The following is a 17,311-nucleotide window of genomic DNA, read 5'->3' on the forward strand; positions in this document are numbered from 1 at the left end:
AACAATGTTAAGATAATATAATTATTTATGAAATCTGTCAAGAAGTATGTTACATATAGATTAGATCTATGGATTCCAATACATTACCCATGTGTCACCAATAAATAGATTTGGCGGAACAGATTTGGCGGCACATTCTACGTTTCATACGTTACCCACGTGTCAGCAATAAATTATTAGCAGATCATTATAAACTTTCCATTAGTTAATTCGTTACAATTAATTTCCCTCGACAATGGTAATTTATGGCAATAAAATAATTTTAAGGATGATTTTTTTCTCTTTAATTCTAAATAAAATAAATTATTTTAGCTTACCATTTAATTTTCGTCTCTTTTAATTATTAAACTTGTATTATTTATAAAATTTCTTAAAAATGATAAAAAATTAACATTTGTTAATATATTAAAAGATTAATTAATTACAGACATGACGTTCACATTATGCCATGTCAACAAAATTAACAAATATTAAATTTTTTATCAATTTTGGAGTGATTTGATAAATAATGTAAGTTGAAGGACTAAAAAAATAATTAAATAAAGGACTAAAATGACTTTTTTTAATAAGTTAGAGGGACAAATAAGTTATTACGCTTAATTTTAATAGGAAACAATATTACAACTTATTATCATATCTATTCTTTTTGATACAATGTCTAAAATTACACATCATCCTCCCCAACCCTTAAATAGGAGGTGATGCACTCAACGCACTCAAACCCGCATATTTCTGCACTGAAAATAATGTCAATATCAATCGAATTAAAACTCAATCGGCATAATATTTCATCATTTCATTAAAACATAAATATTCTAGAAATTAATTATTACAAGTTTGCATATAATATAAGAATAATTTTAAACGGAAACAATATAGCTTTGCATTTTACATTTTCAGAATATCACAGCAATATGAGACGGTATTAAATGTGAAGAAAACATTAAACTATTTTATTTACAGCCTCACGCCACATAATAATAATAATAATAATAATAATAATAATAACAAAATTAACACTACTACTAATAATACATTACCTAAGAACAAAGTAATTAAATAACGAGGACTAAAATGTAAATAACTAAAGATAAAAAGGCTGAAATAAAATTATACCTTTAACTTCACAAGATTTTGGGCATTTAAAATGGGTCCACCCATTGTTTTTAGAAAAAAAAAAGTCAACCCATTCCAATTTCTAACTCTAATTTTTTTTCCTTTTTCCTAGATTCTTCTTTCCCTATTTGAATATTTTTTTTCTACTTTCTCTTTTTATTTCTTATCTTCTTTCAACACCTTTCCATTTTTATTCTAAAACGTAAAGCATTTAAATTTTATTCCTTCAAGCCCTTGCCATGTTACCTCCGTTTTTGCCGTTTGCTACGCCAATAACCACAATTTTAGGAGTCTGGAATTTATTAAATAACCACAAACGGAAATGATTGTATTAGAATTTTAATTAAAAAAATAGCTTTTAAAATATAGGGATTAAATTTCTAAATTTGAAGAAGTACAGGGACTAATAGAAGATTTTAACTATTTTGTTATTATAATTTTACTTTAGGCCGGATTGAATGGCGAAATGCCGAAAGGTACGAATCTATGGTTAAGAATTTCTTTCCCTTCCAAAGAAAGCATGGAAAAGAATCGTCGGCGTGAGAAATGGCGGGTGTGTGTGTGTTTCTAACTCAAAGAGCACGTTTTTGCGACTTTGTTAGTTTAAAATAATAAAACGTAAAACCATAGTAAAATTAAAAAAAATAAAATAAAGTAACGCTTTTTGTAGTCCTAAGTAACTTTTAAAGCTAATATTCAGCTTAGCGCTGCTCGTTTTTCGCCCACAAATATACCATAGCCCGATCCCATTGAATGGAAAATCAAGATGAAGAGGAGGATGTCAACTTCTGTAAGCTTCTCTCTTGCTCGCTTTGTTTTTCTGCCTCATGTTTGTGCTATGAAAGGTTATTATCTTGTTTGTTGGGATTCTCAGTTTTGAATTTTTTTTTTAAAAGAACATTATTTTTAGAGAAATCATGGAAAATTGTCCTGGGGTTTTGCTCATTGGCTTTGGAAATGATGTTGGGAGTATGGTTTTGTGGGTTTGGTTCTGTTTTCTGTTCTCTTTTAATGGAAGCGTTGAGTAGGGGTTGTTAGCCTACTGTTTATTTTATGATTGATCACAAGTTGCATATTATTGATCGAGTTAATTTCGTCCTAGCTCCTCAGTTTAAAGAAAGAAAAAAGGGTTTACTGATTTGGAAATGAAGGTGAACCTTTCATGCTTTGGTTGGTTTAAGGATAGGATTGGATCCTGTGAATGACTGGAATAAGAGTATGCCAAGTAATTAACTTATTGTTGCTGTGTTCTTAAAGTTGATGAATAGGGGTTTGCCTGTTTTGGTTTGTAGTGATATCATATGGTCAAAAAATCCCTCGTTACACTGTTTGTAACATATTGTTACTCCGTGTAATTCATGTTAAGAGCACGGTTTACTCTAGAATTGCAGGGAGGAAGATGATTTTGCTTTTTGTGGAATTCCACTCTTGTATTTTTCAGAAAAGCATTGTGCTTTATGAGTTTTAAGTTATACTATGCATTAGAGTTAGAGCTGAATGATCCAGTCAGTCAAAAGTTTGATCTGATAAGTGGATACACCAAACAGTCTGAAAGCCTGTTGAGGAATTTAACAACGCATCACACTAGCTACCTGCATTGACAAACTTTTCCATTCCCTTAGATTGTGGTTGGATTAATTGTTACCCTAGTGTTAGTTTAGGAGTTGGACTTCTTAGTGTTGGCATGCAAAAGTTGTGTTGCTTTTTTTAGCTGTACTTTGTAAGCCTGCGTTACTGTCAAGAAGGCAAATATATACATACATATATATATCTCATTTCAGATTGCTGCTTTCAATAGTAAATATATTTTCTGGATTGAAAGTTCTTTGGTACATTATCCTGTCTTATCCTTTTTGTTTCCTTTTGCTCTCAGATATCTACAAAGACAGAACCTAAAAGGCAGAGATTATTTACTCACTGCTTCCTCCCCATGATTCTTTTGCTATCTGCTGCCTTCTTCATTGGAAGTGCATTTATAATCACAGACTATAAAGAGGTATTCACGTCAAAGCTGATTGAGTAAAGTTGAAAACAATCTTAAACCTGAAATATAAAACTCGTGTTTATATTTCTTTTTATAACAAAGTGGGGACTGGGGATTTCTTCTTTTTGTCTTTTGTGTTTATATAATTTTCTTTTTGTAATTCGTGCATGCTAATGTACCTAGGATAGTTTTCAATCCAATTCATTAACATAAGGAATATAAAAACTCCAAGACTCTTCCATGCAAATGAACTGTATTATATTTCCCGAAGTGAAGTACATAATGTGTGATTTGGGGCCTTGTCTGTGCAGAAAATTCTAGGATGGGGGTCAGTTATGGTTTTGCAGTACTCAAGATCTAAGATGTGCGAGGTTTGTTTGGTATATGTTACATTATGTATGTTCCACACTGCATGAAAACACATATTCTCCTAACTATTCCTTTTCTGTCCTTTTCTCTGTGTTACTTGTGCTTAGACTCAGTGCAGGGCTTATGGAAGTGAAGCATTACCTAGAGGAATCATTTCTGAAACATCTGACTTGGAAATGCGGCCATTATGGGGTGCACAGAATAAGAAGGTAAGCAATTTTGTTGCTAATATTCAACGGCATTTTTTATCCTTTGGAAGTTTCGCATTCCTGAATTACTGCTAAGTGGACTACCATTTTTCCTGCTTTTCAGTTTGTTGTCTAAATCATTATAGCTGCATAAAGTGCTAACACTTTTTCGAGATTGTATTAACTGATAATCATATTATCTTTTGTGTTTCATATTTGACTATATAGTTTATTCTGGTTAGTGGCATTTAGATTTGCATTTTTTTCTTTTATAATTGATATAACGACATAACATTATGTACACTGCTCAGTTTTTATGACTATGTTGCCACAATTAAACTACTTTGTCTTACTAAAGTCTGACCTCCATTTTGCTACTTCGATGTGCGGCTTCAACCTTCATCATTTCTTTTTGTCTGGAATCTCTCAGGCATTTTAATTTTACAAGAGGCGGCAGTTGCCAACTGCTATCACTACCAAGGGTAAAACCTTGAGAATATGGATCAGGCTTGGTTTTCTGGTCAATATGTGATAAACTCTTAGATTCTTTAGTGCTATGTGGCTGACTTATGCTCTTTAACGGTTGGGGCTAAGCTTATGTTTGCAATTAGTTATCCTTTTCAAATTTATATTGACCATTGTTAAATCATAAATGTGACTATAAGTGCAGTTCCTATAGTAGTAATTTGTATTTTTATAGTTTCGAGTTTTAATATGTTGAGTTGATTTTAATGGACATTTGGCATATAGCTATTTCATTAATCTGTTCTCTTTTACTTTTGTTTAGAAGCCAAAGTTGTCAATGAACTTGTTAGCCATCGCAGTCGGAATAAAGCAAAAAGAAAATGTCAACAAGATGGTCAAGAAGGTGAAAGGACTAACTTTATTTTTATGTAATCATTTAGATTAATGTTAAATTCCATTCTTTTGCTTCATTTATGTTAATTATTTTTATTTATTTCTTTTTTTGCTCCTTTTATTCTATGTCACAGTTTCTAGAGAGTGATTTCGTTGTGATGCTTTTCCATTACGATGGCATTGTGGATCAGTGGAAGGACTTAGAGTGGAATGACCGTGCTATACACGTGTCTGCTGTCAATCAAACCAAGTGGTAACTGATCATTAGCTATTTGATAATAATAATAAAAAACCCTTTTATACATGTGTATTCAGTTCAAAGTAACTTGGTATTGTATGACCTACTCTCACTAATTAGGTGGTTTGCAAAGCGCTTCTTACATCCGGATATTGTTTCGGAGTATGGCTACATCTTCCTTTGGGATGAAGACCTTGGAGTTGACCACTTTAATGCTAAAAGGTTCGTTGTGCAAGTCTTCCTTTCTCACATTTAACTTAGTACTAATTCACAATCTTTTGCATGCTTGTATAAAGCACAGTGCTTACAGAACAACTGAATATAATTGTAAGAAACTGAAGTAGGAACTGGAGCTGGTGATTTACTTCAGAGCCATTCAAAAATTGATTCTCTCCTCTTCATTACTTAAATACAGATATCTTTCAATAATTAAAAAGGAAGGGCTTGAAATATCTCAGCCAGCACTTGATCCCGAGAAGTCAGAGCTGCATCATCCAATTACAGCAAGGGACAAAAATTCTACAGTACACAGGTTTTCTCTCTTCCTAAAATCATGTTCAGGAATGAACGAAATGTTTGTCTCGTGATAAATTTTTAATACTTTTATCATCAGTTGATTGAACATATAGAGCTTGGTGGATTTATCCTAGTAATAACTGTACATTTATTCTCAAGAATTTCCAGAAGCTCATCATCATTTTATCCCTTGATTTTAGTCAAAGTAAATTTATTTGCACCCATTTGTAACATGTCTATATTCGGCAGGAGGACGTACAAGGTGATTGGTAGGACAAAGTGTAACGAAAACAGCACTGGTCCTCCTTGCACTGGGTAATATAAATTTGCCCAACTTTTTCTGTTCGTAGTTCACAATACCATAAGTTGTTACATGTACATATTTCCTTAGCTTATAGTTTCTTCTGAATTGTTTCTGGACATGTGATTTAATTATCTGTTCATATGGAGTAACGAAAGACAATATTGCGTATTACAGATTTGTAGAAATGATGGCGCCTGTTTTCTCCAGAGCATCTTGGCGCTGTTCATGGCATATGATTCAGGTATATTATCCAAACTAGAATGTAATACTAATAAAACATGTTGAAGGTTGATTTGGAATCCAATAAAAAATCATTACTATTTTATTCTTTAATAGCTATGTTATTAATTATGTTATTCAAATTCTTCATTTTTCTTTAAGTATTTATGTATAATGCATAAATGGACAACGTCCAAGGACACTCCAAACAAATGGAAAAACTTTTAAAAAATTGAACATACCATATCTAACACTCACATCTAAGTCCGAGTAACATAGGTTATTATTGTCAGTGGCTAAAATGAAAGATAGAGTAGGGATAGCCAGGATGTTTATCTATTTTAATTTTCTAATAATAAGGTTGAAGATGGAGTATTTCTTGTTAGAAAGAATCAATGCAGCTTAAGATCCTACCACTAGTGATATCATTTTTCCTAACATAATAAACTTCTAAATTATTTAAATGTCCATCTAACATGACCATATTGTTTCAATTAAAGCTCAGTCATTAATTTGTCCTTAATCTCGTTCTTTTTTTTTTTTTTGGTTGTATCAGAGTGATCTGGTTTTTGGATGGGGATTGGACTTTCAGCTTGGTTACTGTGCACAGGCAAACTTCTATACCTAAAGAGAATTAAAAGCTCCTATCTCGTATTTTCAACATATTTCTTACTATGCTTTATTTGACAGGGTGATCGGACCCAAAAAATTGGAATTGTCGATTCTGAGTACCTTATTCATGATGCTCTTCCCACGCTTGGAGGCTCAGCAGAAAACAAGGTAAGAACTTCTTAATTAATACCACCTTATAAAATCTCTTCCTCAATTCGATCAATCAATTACAAGTGCTTAGAAAGCTTAAATGCTGTTTGGTTGTGCCTCAATTTAATCCGAAGTTGATTCTAAAGCTTTCCAAAGCCTTCCTTCTTTATACATTTTTTAATTCAGTACGTATGGACAAGCCCGGGGGGATGGGGGGATCAAGGTTGAACCTTGACCTTGATTGTGCATTATAGGGTTAAAGAGAGACTATCAGCCATGAGTTTTCTGATCACTTGATCTCTGCATCTTTTACGGGTTGATGATAGCACTCTATCTATGGCTAGTATATACCATTTTCAGCTATTCTGACCAAACTTAATTCAGTTCTCGTTCACAAGTCAAACCATGCACAACCTGAGCCTCGGGTTTTGCTTTTGTACTTGGCTTGAATTAAGTTTCATGACCTTAAAAACTTCTAGTGACAACGGTATACGTTCCCCAAGGTTGACCATCCAATTCCTTATCTCTGCTAGTTATTTGTTCTTTAATGATTTCTCCATTTGCAGGTATCATCACCTTCCAGTGAGTCTGGTGGAAGATCTGAGGTAAACCTTGAACTTAATCTTTTATGCAATGTTGAAGCTTATTTCACTCAGCTAGTTATAGCCAGACCTATTGGCAAATTCACCGTTGGATTGTGTATAAAATTCCATTTTTACAGGTTAAAAAGCAATCCTACATTGAATTAGAGATCTTCAAAAGCAGATGGAAGAGAGCCGTAAACCAAGATAATTGCTGGTCTGATCCGTTTGAACAATCGACAAAAAAACAGAAGTAATGCTCACATAAAGACATGGGTCAGAGGAAATATTTGGTTCTTGAAGGGCATGTAAAGGGTCACGAATACGGCATTTTCAAAACACGGAATACAATAGGAAGAAGTAGACTTCAAAGCATCTGCGGAATACTTGTCTTGAACTATAGATACACGGAATTTTAGCAATTTTTCATACCCAGGAACTGTTAAAGCTTCTTATTGTAGCAAACCCTTTCAACTTGTTATTTTTTTTTAAGTACCAATTAGTCATACTGGATATAGGAAAAATGAATATTAACTATATACAATAAATCAAACTTCAGTTGCCTTATCCTTTTTCAATTCTGAATTTTTGGTGAGACCAGTTCCAGTTCCAATCATAATTTCTCTGTCACAAGAATGTGAACACAGTTCATTTATGTCTTGCTTGCGATGCAAGCTTCAAAATGCATAAGCCATAAGAAAAAAAAAAAGCTATAGTGAATGATATAAGAATTAATGTTTACTAGTAGTTAACTAGCTCTAAAACAATTGGAACTTATCATGTTACGATCCTTCGGCTGATAAGTCCGGAAATGATACCTCCAAGTTCTTCCCCACTATCTTCCTGCACATGATGTCCTGCCTGCAGGAAGCAAACCAGCTATGTTGGTTAAGATCCCATGGCCCAACCATTTATTATGGCAGAACTGCTGGTAAAGATGCATGATCCAACTCATAAACTGAATAGTTAAATATACAAGTATGATGGGGAGGAATGATCATTCGAGTTCTACTTTTATTTTAGTTTTAGAGGTGGAAATTAGGTGGATTTCCCTAACAGCATCACAAATACCCCGCAGAGGCAAATTCTTAATTTATTTTGATTTCTGCAGGTGAGACCTCACAAACATACAGCTGCATCAAAGGTTGAACTGGAATTTTAGTTAAAAGATGACATTTAAATGCATGACATATTGGTACCATTGGAAGCTCAATCAGTTTATGGTTTGAATTTTTGCAGAAATCTTCCACTTCATCGTAGTTCAACCAACGGTCTCTCTGGCCCCAACACACTGTAGTTCGAACTTTCCAATTTTTATCCATAAGAATTGCTTTCGCATCTTCCACATATGCCTGTCAAGTAAGAAACCAGAAGAATTTTGCCATTGCACCTTCAGCATTATGCTATATAAATGAATAAGGAAATACAGTATAAGCATAGTACTATGGTAGAGGATTTCCTCAAGAAAGAGGGAACATGGAAACTCAAAGTTTAATTCATGATATTTGATCTGATTAAAACAGAAGTACGACAAATATATATATACAGTAAATGATAAATCCACCTTAAGCTCTTTTTTCATGGCCCTACTAATTGCATTCAGTGCAAACCCGGATGAACCAGACGTAAGATAAGGTCTTCTATAAACCATTGCATCATCCTCTTTCATTGCATATGGACCGCAGCTCGTTAGTGCCTTATCGCTGGCCCGCAAAGGATCCTATTCGGAAAAATAACAAACCATTAACAATAATGCTATCTATTATCTCTTGGAATCAATCTGTTAATCCCTATAAATGAACTGATGCAAGCACAAATTTTCAAATAAATTCCGTAGATATCATGCTTTACCTGAGAAAAAATTTCACCCAGCAAGAAGTTGCTGAATATGGATAATGTTGAAGGAAGGTTGGCATGTTTGGCTGTTAGCTGTAGTAATCAAGGTTAGAAAGTATTTGTCCGGTATAAGCCAAATTGGTTATCTGGATATAATCATTAATTGAACAATAGTTAGCAGCATAGCAAAAAAAAAATAACTTAACAATAAAGCTTCAGGACTCATTCATACAGGAGGATTGAGGAGAATTAGATCATTAAGCTTTTCCTGATTCTTGCTGGCATATTTAACAACAACTGGTGAAAAGTAGCCCTGAATGAACACAAAAGATCGAAAATCTGTTAAGCTATATGTCACACAGTAATTTACAAGTGTTAATTGCATGTCTTCTTGTCTACACATACTGAAAGATAACATACTTGGACAACAAGTGAAACTTTATTGGTGGCTACTTCATTAACAAAGGACTCCAATGCTGAGACATATTCTGCAGGGACGAAAGGAAAAATAAAATTGAGAGGGAGGCAGATAAGCTTTATTCTTAGTTTATTTTAATTTTATATTCTTAATTTAGTTCGTTGAAAGTAGATTCAATTGCCAGGAATGCAAAGCAATAACCACTCAGTGTGTAATCAAATCCATATCTGGGTTGAGGCTTATCTGAAAATCCGAATCCTGTTGAACAAGAGAGGTATGATTTAGTATGCGCGCAGCATGAAGAAAGAAAAACATTAGCATTCGCTTAGATTCATTTAAAGTTTTTATTGATTGATATGTATTCTGAAAATAAAAAGGAAACCAATCTTCAAAAGAAAATACATAAAAAAACTATATCCAGGTCATCCATTTTGTAAGTCCAAACTTTCAAAATGCAGGTCTTTAATGAAAATTTCAAACTATTAAGCAATGCAAAATCTATGTATTCTCGGATATCATAAAAAATGGTCCAATGCAGACAATCTTGCATATGACATATAATATTTGCAGATTAATGAAGTAAAGTACATGCACCCAAAAATATGCTCATCTATATCAAGAAGAAACATCAGCCAAAAGAAAGAAAAAGAAGGGCACAAAAATTTAAACTAGCATGTTTATGCCAGTATGCCTTTAAGATTGCAAGCAAATTAGCAATGATTTTCATTCCAGATGCTATAGTTGCCATGTCTCTAAGCCAAACCAAACTCTTTTAGAAGCAATTTCTAGGCTAAAACTAAACAAATTCTCAAGAAAACCCTATTGTAATATTGAAAAGTCACAATATATGGATCGCCTCTTACCATAAATACATACTTAAGCAGACCTTTATACTTAAGAAAACCCTATTTCCCAGTTCCTGACAGGTCTCAGAAGACCAAAAGCTATAATGATATTAAGAACTTGGTTTTTCTCAATATATACAAGTCACAATGAACCTATTATCTTACCTAGCCAATCAAAAGCTATAGCATGATAATTCTTGGAGAGAACAGGAAGGACTTTGCGGTAAGAGTATGCCTGCCAGCAAAACTAAGTCATCACATCTATAGATCAAGTGCCATAATAGGAAAAGAAGAAAAGCTAGTTATGAAGAAGATCGTTGAATTCGTAATGACTTTGATAATTGTGTTGTGGCAAAAAGGACTAACCTGTGATGGGAAACCATGAATCAAAATAACTGTAGGATTATCAGCATTTCCACTTTCCACGCTAAACCATCTATTTCATAAAATCATATATAGATAGAGAGCATGTTTTAATCCTGCAAATTATGAGACCTCAATTTCTTGCATGCCATTGAAACCTAAAATCAATACTAAGAGAATAAAATATTGAACTCACTAAAAGGAAACCGATATTAAACTTATCCCATCGATTGGAAAATAACATTTAGATGTAACAATCGAAGATAATCCTAATAAAAAAAGAAAAAGGTAATTACCTGAAAACATCACCTGAAGCTTGAGAGCCAGCTCCCATGATTAGTCCAAAAATTGGATCTTTAGCTTTCTCACCAGTGCCACCCACTGGATAAGCTTTAACCTACCAAGAGAAATTGAAGTAAACTAAAGAAAGCCAAGGGAATAATTTAGGTCCTCTAGTAACTAAAATCCAGGCAATAGGCATGCATTACTCACAAATTTCCCTTGCTTAAACCATTCATCAGATGGGTTAGGTCCATCTGAATATTTTCCTGTCAACAACAGACAAGTTGACGAATAATGCATTACGTTTTAAGGGGAAAATAGTTGAAATATGAAAGTACCTCCGCTAAACGAAAAGCCATCACCAGCTGAAACAGGAGCATCAATCAGATAATCCTGCAAATACCCAACATCATATTTCACACAAATTAATGGTTTGAATCATCACTAATGTATGAAAGAGTGGAGGGGGGGGGGAGAGGTTTACATCTTGTGGGTCATTGGCGTTTGGTGTGCTGCAGCTAAGTCTGAGAGTGAGAGGTTTTCGTTGAGCCTTGGACTTGAAAGACCCACCATTGACAAGTGACAGAGAAGAAGTGGGAGAACAAAGGGAACTTTGAAACTGATGAGAGAAGAGAGTAGGAGGCTTGCCTTGGATTGCCATTACCTTTGGAGGGAAACAGAGTTGTCACAAACAGACGGTTAACCGTTGGTATTTTTTTCTAATCAAAAAAACGGGGCTTTCTCACTACTCATTATGATTCATGCGAGGATAGGAATTCTCTGGTTCTTATTACATGAATATTTTCACATCTATATCTAATATTTTGACTCTCAATAACCAAATTAAAAGAAAACTTTATAACAAAATTGAAAAAAAAAGTTAGAGAAATTATTTTGTAATTTTTTTTAATTTAATTAAGAAAAAGTAAGTAAAATTGAAACACCTGTAATACAGTTTATTCTATATTTTATAATACAAAAATTTGGATTCAATGTCGAAGATGCCATTTCACAAAATAAAAAGTAAAAAAATTCATGTTAAATCAATATACATTAAGCAATGAGCATCCTTAGGACCATGTAATGAAACTGTTAAACTCTTGTTAAGTGCGCAACAACGAGATAAAATGTGGCATCGAATTTTGTAATTGTTGTTATCCGTATTCCTCAAATGAATTTCTTAATTATTGAGTTGTCCAAAAATAGTATATAAGACGTACCCAGTAAAATTTACAAGTAATCTAGATATAGAGATGGTAACTAAGGTTACTGTTTGTCTGTTTCTATTATTATATAATTTTAAGATCACAATAGCTCTATGATAAAATTATTTATTTACAGCAAAATGATATATAAAATTAGATAAAATTGAATAGAAAATAATATTTATGGGTACACAAATCATGGATGGATAACGACTTCTTTAATGGGTATCGCAATGAATTCATTTGCAATATTCTTATCTATTATTTTGGAGATTTATAATTCTTCCTTTTACTAGATAAAATTTCAATAAATTGAACAACTATTTCTAATATTTTTTGAGTAAATTTTATTTTTTATTTTCCTTTAATTATTAATTATTTTTTCCCTTTCATTACTTTTCTTTTTTTATTTTTCACTCTTCTCTCTTTCAAGACTCTCTAGTCGTGGCGAACGCAAACGCCATCTTCGGTCACAACAGTCGCTGAAAACTAATGTTAAATGAACACTTGGACACAAGTTTTTTCTTTTCACTGAAAACTCTTGTTAAGAGCGCAACAACAAGATAAAATGTGGCATCGAATTTTGTAATTTTCGTTATCCGTATTCCTCAAATGGATTTCTTAATTATTGAGAGAGTTGTACAAAAATAGTATATAAGACGTACTCAGTAAAATTTACAAGTAACTTAGATATAGAGATGGTGATTAAAGTTATTGTTTTCATTATTATATAATTTCAAGATCATAATGGATCTATGATAAGATTGTTTATTTACAGTGAAATGATATATAAAATCAAATAAAACTTAATACAAAATAAGATTTATGGCTATACAAATCGTGGATGGATAACGACTCGTTTGATGGGTGTCGCAATGACTTCATTTGCAATATTTTAATCTATTATTTTGGAGATTTATAATTATTCCGTTTTATTAGATAAAATTTCAATAAATTGCACAACTATTTCTAATATTTTTTTGAGTAAATTTTATTTTTTATTTTATTTTAATTATTAATTATTATTTTTTTCCCTTTCATTACTTTTCTTCTTTTTTTTTTCACTCTTCTCTCTTTCAAGACTCTCTAGTCGTGGCGAACGTGAACGCCATCTTCGGTCACAACAGTCACTGAAAACTGATGTTAAGGGCCAGTTCTTCATTGCTTTTGAAAAGTGCTGTGGAAAAGTGCTTTTGAGAAGTGCTTTTGAAAAGTTTAATTTAGAATTTGAGTGTTTAGCATTGCTGTCAAAAAGTACTTTTGAAAAATAAAATGTCCATTTTAGATATGTTATTATCAAGTAACAAATAAACATTCAAATAATATTTAAATTAGTTAATATTATTATATTTTAGTAAGAATATAAAAAAAATATTATAACTTATTGTTAATATTTTAATATATGAATATAAATTTTAAATATTTTTAAGCAATAAATATTAATTATTTATAAAATTTAATTAGAATATATAAACTATATTTTAAATATTTAAATATAACCATTAAATATTTGTAATTAGTATTTTAAAAAATAATTTTTTATTTTTAATTAATGATTTTAACATATTTTTAATTAAGCACCAAGAAAAAAAAAAGAAAAATACTATATTATTGGAGGGGTGAAAACTTTTAGCTTCTCTTTTTCAACTCCTTTTCAGAAGTGTTTTTTAAAAGTACTTCTGAAAAATTAAAAATTTCAGCCAAAAGCAGCTTGTTCTTTACAATTTTTTTTTTTTAAAATATTTTTAAAGTTAAAAGTGTTTTTTAAGTAATGAAGAACTGGCCCTAAATGAAAGCTTGGACACAAGTTTTTACATTTTACTACACTTATGGGTGGGTTAAAAAGGAGTCAAAAGTTATATAAAAAAAATCAAGATTTTGAGTAGGGCCTGGGTAGCTAAATACAAGCTGGGCTCTCAACTCAAGCTTGATCTCACTGCACTTCTAGACTTTCTGGTCTCTGGGCCTTTGCCCCTGTTCAAGAAACGACAAGCCGTTTTAAGCTTTGGTACACTGAACTGAACTGCTCAAAAACGTCTCACAAGGGCAGGTTTATCTGCTTCCCGGAGGCATATATCTCCGACCAGAACTGAACTGAAAAACCTTTATAAAAAAAAACACACACACACACTAAACGAAGCCGAAATGGCACTGCATATTGTGAAGCTTCCCTTTATCTCGCGCTGCTGCGATAGCAGTAACTCTACTCTATTTTTCTTATCGAAATCCTACTCTCCTATTCATGGTACCCTCTTTTCCTCTCTGTAGATTCATGCACTCTATATGCATTTGCATTGTTCTGCGTGCGTAATTGCTTATAGCGGACGTTTATATGCTTGTTTTCCGATGTGGGCTCTTTTCCTTGTTCTCTTTTAGTCATTTTCACATACACTTCTGATTGTAGATAGGATTGGAGAAACAAGGGTTTTCCTTTAATTTATCATTTGTGGGGTGCTTTTTTTTATACGGTTTATTTTGTCTTTTACCTTTTTGGGTACTAATGGAAGGGATTTTATTCTGGGTTTTGACCGTATGGGTTGCTGTACTCTAATAATTTGATTGTTTGGGATTCTGTTTACAGGGAGATTGTTCAAATCTCATTTACATAGAAGCTTTGCTGTTTCCAAGTCAGAAAAACTTCAAATACCAAAAAGGTAAGCCTATATGACGTATACTACCTATTCAAAGATGGTTTTTTGTTTCATGCCGATACATACTGTAACAGCCATAACAGCGACACCGGTAATGCCATTGGAAATGGAAGAATATGCCAATTGCCAAGTTACCCTATCTTAGTTCAAGCCTCACATTGGTCCCAGCAATCTGTGTCTTTTCGATTTTATATCTTATTGTACTTAATGACATTTCAGGAAAAAAAGGTTGGATGAGTTATGTCTTGAAAGGTTTCAGCAGTATAGTCGAACATTCATACAGTCATGGATTTTGCAAGGTAAATGATCATCTTCAATTGCATGTGTCCCTTTATTGTGATGCACTTTGAGCTATTGTTATCCCAGTTCTTGAATATATATTTATAAGAAGAATCAGTTTGTAGAAATAATGAAGAACTACCTCTTCATCTTTCTGTTACATCTATGGTGCAGGCAAAGTTTATGTGAATGGGAAAGTGGTTAACAAAGCTGGAACACCTGTCTCTGACAAAGCTGTTGTAGAAATCATTGCTGAAATTCCGAAATACGTATGTAGGTGATTATTCTCTGAAACATCCATCCTGCATTATCCTTGGATTTTATTGTTGAGATGTTCAAGGTTAATTTCATTGTTCCATTTGGTGATCCAGAGCAGGATATAAGTTAGAAGCTGCTATAGAACAGCTCGGCGTTGATGTAGCTGGCAAAATAGCCCTTGATTCTGGGTTGTCCACGGGAGGATTCACCGATTGCCTGCTTCAGTATGGTGCATCTTATGTTTATGGGGTTGATGTAGGTTATGGACAGGTACTAATTGAAAATTTTGTAATAATACGTATCATGTTCATATGAAGTACTTTCATAAGTTTTCAAGTGCATGCATGAGAAAATATGTGTATTAGTGTATTGCAGTTTCAGGTCAAATTTACATATCAAATTCCACTATCATGATATGTTCCAAAATTGTAGAGCAATTTTTCTTAAATTAATTCTCTCAAGAAGCTCATTTAGTAAGGGAAAAGATTAAAAGCAAATGTTATATTTTTGTTTTTTCCCCTTAATTCGGGCATTTCTAGCAAGTTATGCTTATGTAACACAAGATTTAGCCTATAACCTATATGATTTTTAGAATGTAATGTCAAAAAATTGGTTGGATTAGTTTAATTACCTTTGGAGACACTGTTTTTGGAATAAACTTGTATTGATTTGCTCGCTCGATATAGATTAATATTTTAATTGAAAAGTAACTGGGTTTTTAGGACAAGGATACTCTTTCTTCTCTGAGTTTCTTTCGAAGACTTATAAGTTATTAACAGTACTTTATTTATTGACCTTCAATTTTTGAATAACGAAGCTTTATTTATACAGTTTTGTATTTTAATGATTCTTGACTGCATGTGGATTTCAACTTTGAATAGGTAGCAGACAAGATTCGTCGAGATGGACGTGTTTGTGTGATAGAACGGACAAATTTAAGATATCTTTCAGGTCTCCCTCAAAAAGTTGATCTGGTGACACTGGACCTTTCATTTATATCTATTCTCTTGGTAAGCTTTCAAACATTTCCAAACTGCTTTCAGAACATACTTGCATTACCTTTTCTTTTTTACTTAGTTTCTTCTCCAGTTCCATTATCTTTCTTCTCTCCTCATAACTTCTTAGATTTATCTAAAAGCTTATTTGACTTAGCAATGATCTGCTGTTACGTGTGTATTTACTGTAAGAAAGTAGACAAGGCGGAATTACTGTTCACTTTAACCAAGTAGTACTTTTTTTAGTCATGGCATGCTAACAATCTTAAACAGGTCATGCCTGCTGTAGTAAATGCAATGAAGGAGGAGGCAACTTTAGTTACCCTGGTTAAACCTCAGTTCGAAGCTCGTAGATCACAAGTAAGGAATATATATATGCATGCCTTTAGATTGTATGTTTTCCATTTTTCAGTGAATCTGATGTACCGTAGTTATAACATGTGAGGGTCTTCAGCCTACTTAGTTTGGGATTTTACAAGTAATCCAACTTTAATGCCTTTGCAGGTAGGAAGTGGTGGGATAGTGAGAGATCCCAAAGTTCATCAGGAGGTTCTATTTTTTTTGTCAAAGCCACTGTTAGTGATCTGAAAAAAGAATAACATCAATATGATTTAAGATTTATTATGTTTCTTTGTTCAGGTTCTTGAAAAGATCATTAAGGGTGTAGAGAACTTTGGATTTCAAAGCAAAGGTTGGATTGAATCTCCTCTAAAGGGTGCTGAAGGTAATACTGAGTTTCTTGTTTGCTTCAGTCGGATTTCCGAGAAAAGTTCTGAATAGTTTTATCATAGGAGGATACATTGATATGTGAATTTGCAAACACACTCATGTGATATTGTAAAGTCATGTAAGATTTTATGTGGACAGTTTAATTACCACATGCAACATTGTATACGAAAAGAAGAAACAAACGTATAAAACTTTAGGCAATAACTTAGAACTAAGCTTAGTTGGTTTATATAATCAATTATACAGTAAATCTGAAATTCAAATCTAGTATTTATAATCCTTTTCCTTATTTCCGAGTGACTAAAGGCTCTTTTG

The 17,311-nt window shown here is 32.8% G+C and overlaps 3 protein-coding genes across 3 annotated transcripts; 2 read left to right on the forward strand and 1 right to left on the reverse strand.

Annotated features, from left to right (window-relative positions):
• The first annotated feature begins 1,564 nt into the window (after nt 1-1,564).
• Nucleotides 1,565-7,702, forward strand: LOC107912505 (uncharacterized). The gene is made up of 14 exons (XM_016840714.2): nt 1,565-1,906; nt 2,990-3,112; nt 3,412-3,471; nt 3,577-3,678; nt 4,445-4,525; nt 4,650-4,768; nt 4,874-4,975; nt 5,169-5,285; nt 5,519-5,584; nt 5,748-5,814; nt 6,349-6,402; nt 6,483-6,572; nt 7,121-7,159; nt 7,276-7,702. Exons 1-14 carry the CDS (start codon nt 1,883-1,885, stop codon nt 7,390-7,392), a joined length of 1,161 nt encoding a protein of 386 aa, XP_016696203.1. The 5' UTR covers nt 1,565-1,882; the 3' UTR covers nt 7,393-7,702.
• LOC107912504 (cis-3-alkyl-4-alkyloxetan-2-one decarboxylase) lies at nt 7,680-11,667 on the reverse strand. The gene is made up of 13 exons (XM_016840712.2): nt 11,364-11,667; nt 11,218-11,272; nt 11,090-11,145; nt 10,894-10,994; nt 10,601-10,670; nt 10,400-10,469; nt 9,591-9,647; nt 9,392-9,459; nt 9,204-9,284; nt 8,987-9,064; nt 8,700-8,855; nt 8,335-8,487; nt 7,680-7,996 (listed from the first exon to the last, which is right to left on the reverse strand). The coding sequence occupies exons 1-13, from the start codon at nt 11,538-11,540 to the stop codon at nt 7,913-7,915; spliced, it is 1,206 nt and encodes a 401-aa protein (XP_016696201.1). The 5' UTR covers nt 11,541-11,667; the 3' UTR covers nt 7,680-7,912.
• A 2,442-nt stretch (nt 11,668-14,109) lies between these two features.
• Nucleotides 14,110-17,273, forward strand: LOC107912506 (hemolysin A). Its single transcript, XM_016840715.2, has 9 exons — nt 14,110-14,329; nt 14,666-14,738; nt 14,955-15,034; nt 15,189-15,291; nt 15,386-15,542; nt 16,154-16,282; nt 16,541-16,627; nt 16,772-16,816; nt 16,907-17,273. The coding sequence occupies exons 1-9, from the start codon at nt 14,230-14,232 to the stop codon at nt 17,045-17,047; spliced, it is 915 nt and encodes a 304-aa protein (XP_016696204.1). The 5' UTR covers nt 14,110-14,229; the 3' UTR covers nt 17,048-17,273.
• Nucleotides 17,274-17,311: the final 38 nt, after the last annotated feature.

This window comes from Gossypium hirsutum, chromosome D11, assembly GCF_007990345.1.
Source record: "Gossypium hirsutum isolate 1008001.06 chromosome D11, Gossypium_hirsutum_v2.1, whole genome shotgun sequence".
Lineage (NCBI taxonomy): Eukaryota > Viridiplantae > Streptophyta > Magnoliopsida > Malvales > Malvaceae > Gossypium > Gossypium hirsutum.

Bases quoted from the DNA above. Each gene is read 5' to 3' on its own strand.
- LOC107912505 (XM_016840714.2), top strand. From the start codon at position 1,883: ATGAAGAGGAGGATGTCAACTTCT. The intron at 1,907-2,989 runs GTAAGCTTCTCT...TTTTGCTCTCAG, and splicing joins AGAGGAGGATGTCAACTTCT to ATATCTACAAAGACAGAACC. The intron at 4,526-4,649 runs GTGAAAGGACTA...TCTATGTCACAG, and splicing joins TCAACAAGATGGTCAAGAAG to TTTCTAGAGAGTGATTTCGT.
- LOC107912504 (XM_016840712.2), bottom strand. From the start codon at position 11,540: ATGGCAATCCAAGGCAAGCCTCCTACTCTCTTCTCTCATCAGTTTCAA. The intron at 10,995-11,089 runs GTGAGTAATGCA...TTCTCTTGGTAG, and splicing joins GGTTTAAGCAAGGGAAATTT to GTTAAAGCTTATCCAGTGGG. The intron at 9,285-9,391 runs GTATGTTATCTT...GTGTTCATTCAG, and splicing joins AAGTTTCACTTGTTGTCCAA to GGCTACTTTTCACCAGTTGT.
- LOC107912506 (XM_016840715.2), top strand. From the start codon at position 14,230: ATGGCACTGCATATTGTGAAGCTTCCCTTTATCTCGCGCTGCTGCGAT. The intron at 15,292-15,385 runs GTGATTATTCTC...TTGGTGATCCAG, and splicing joins ATTCCGAAATACGTATGTAG to AGCAGGATATAAGTTAGAAG. The intron at 16,283-16,540 runs GTAAGCTTTCAA...AATCTTAAACAG, and splicing joins CATTTATATCTATTCTCTTG to GTCATGCCTGCTGTAGTAAA.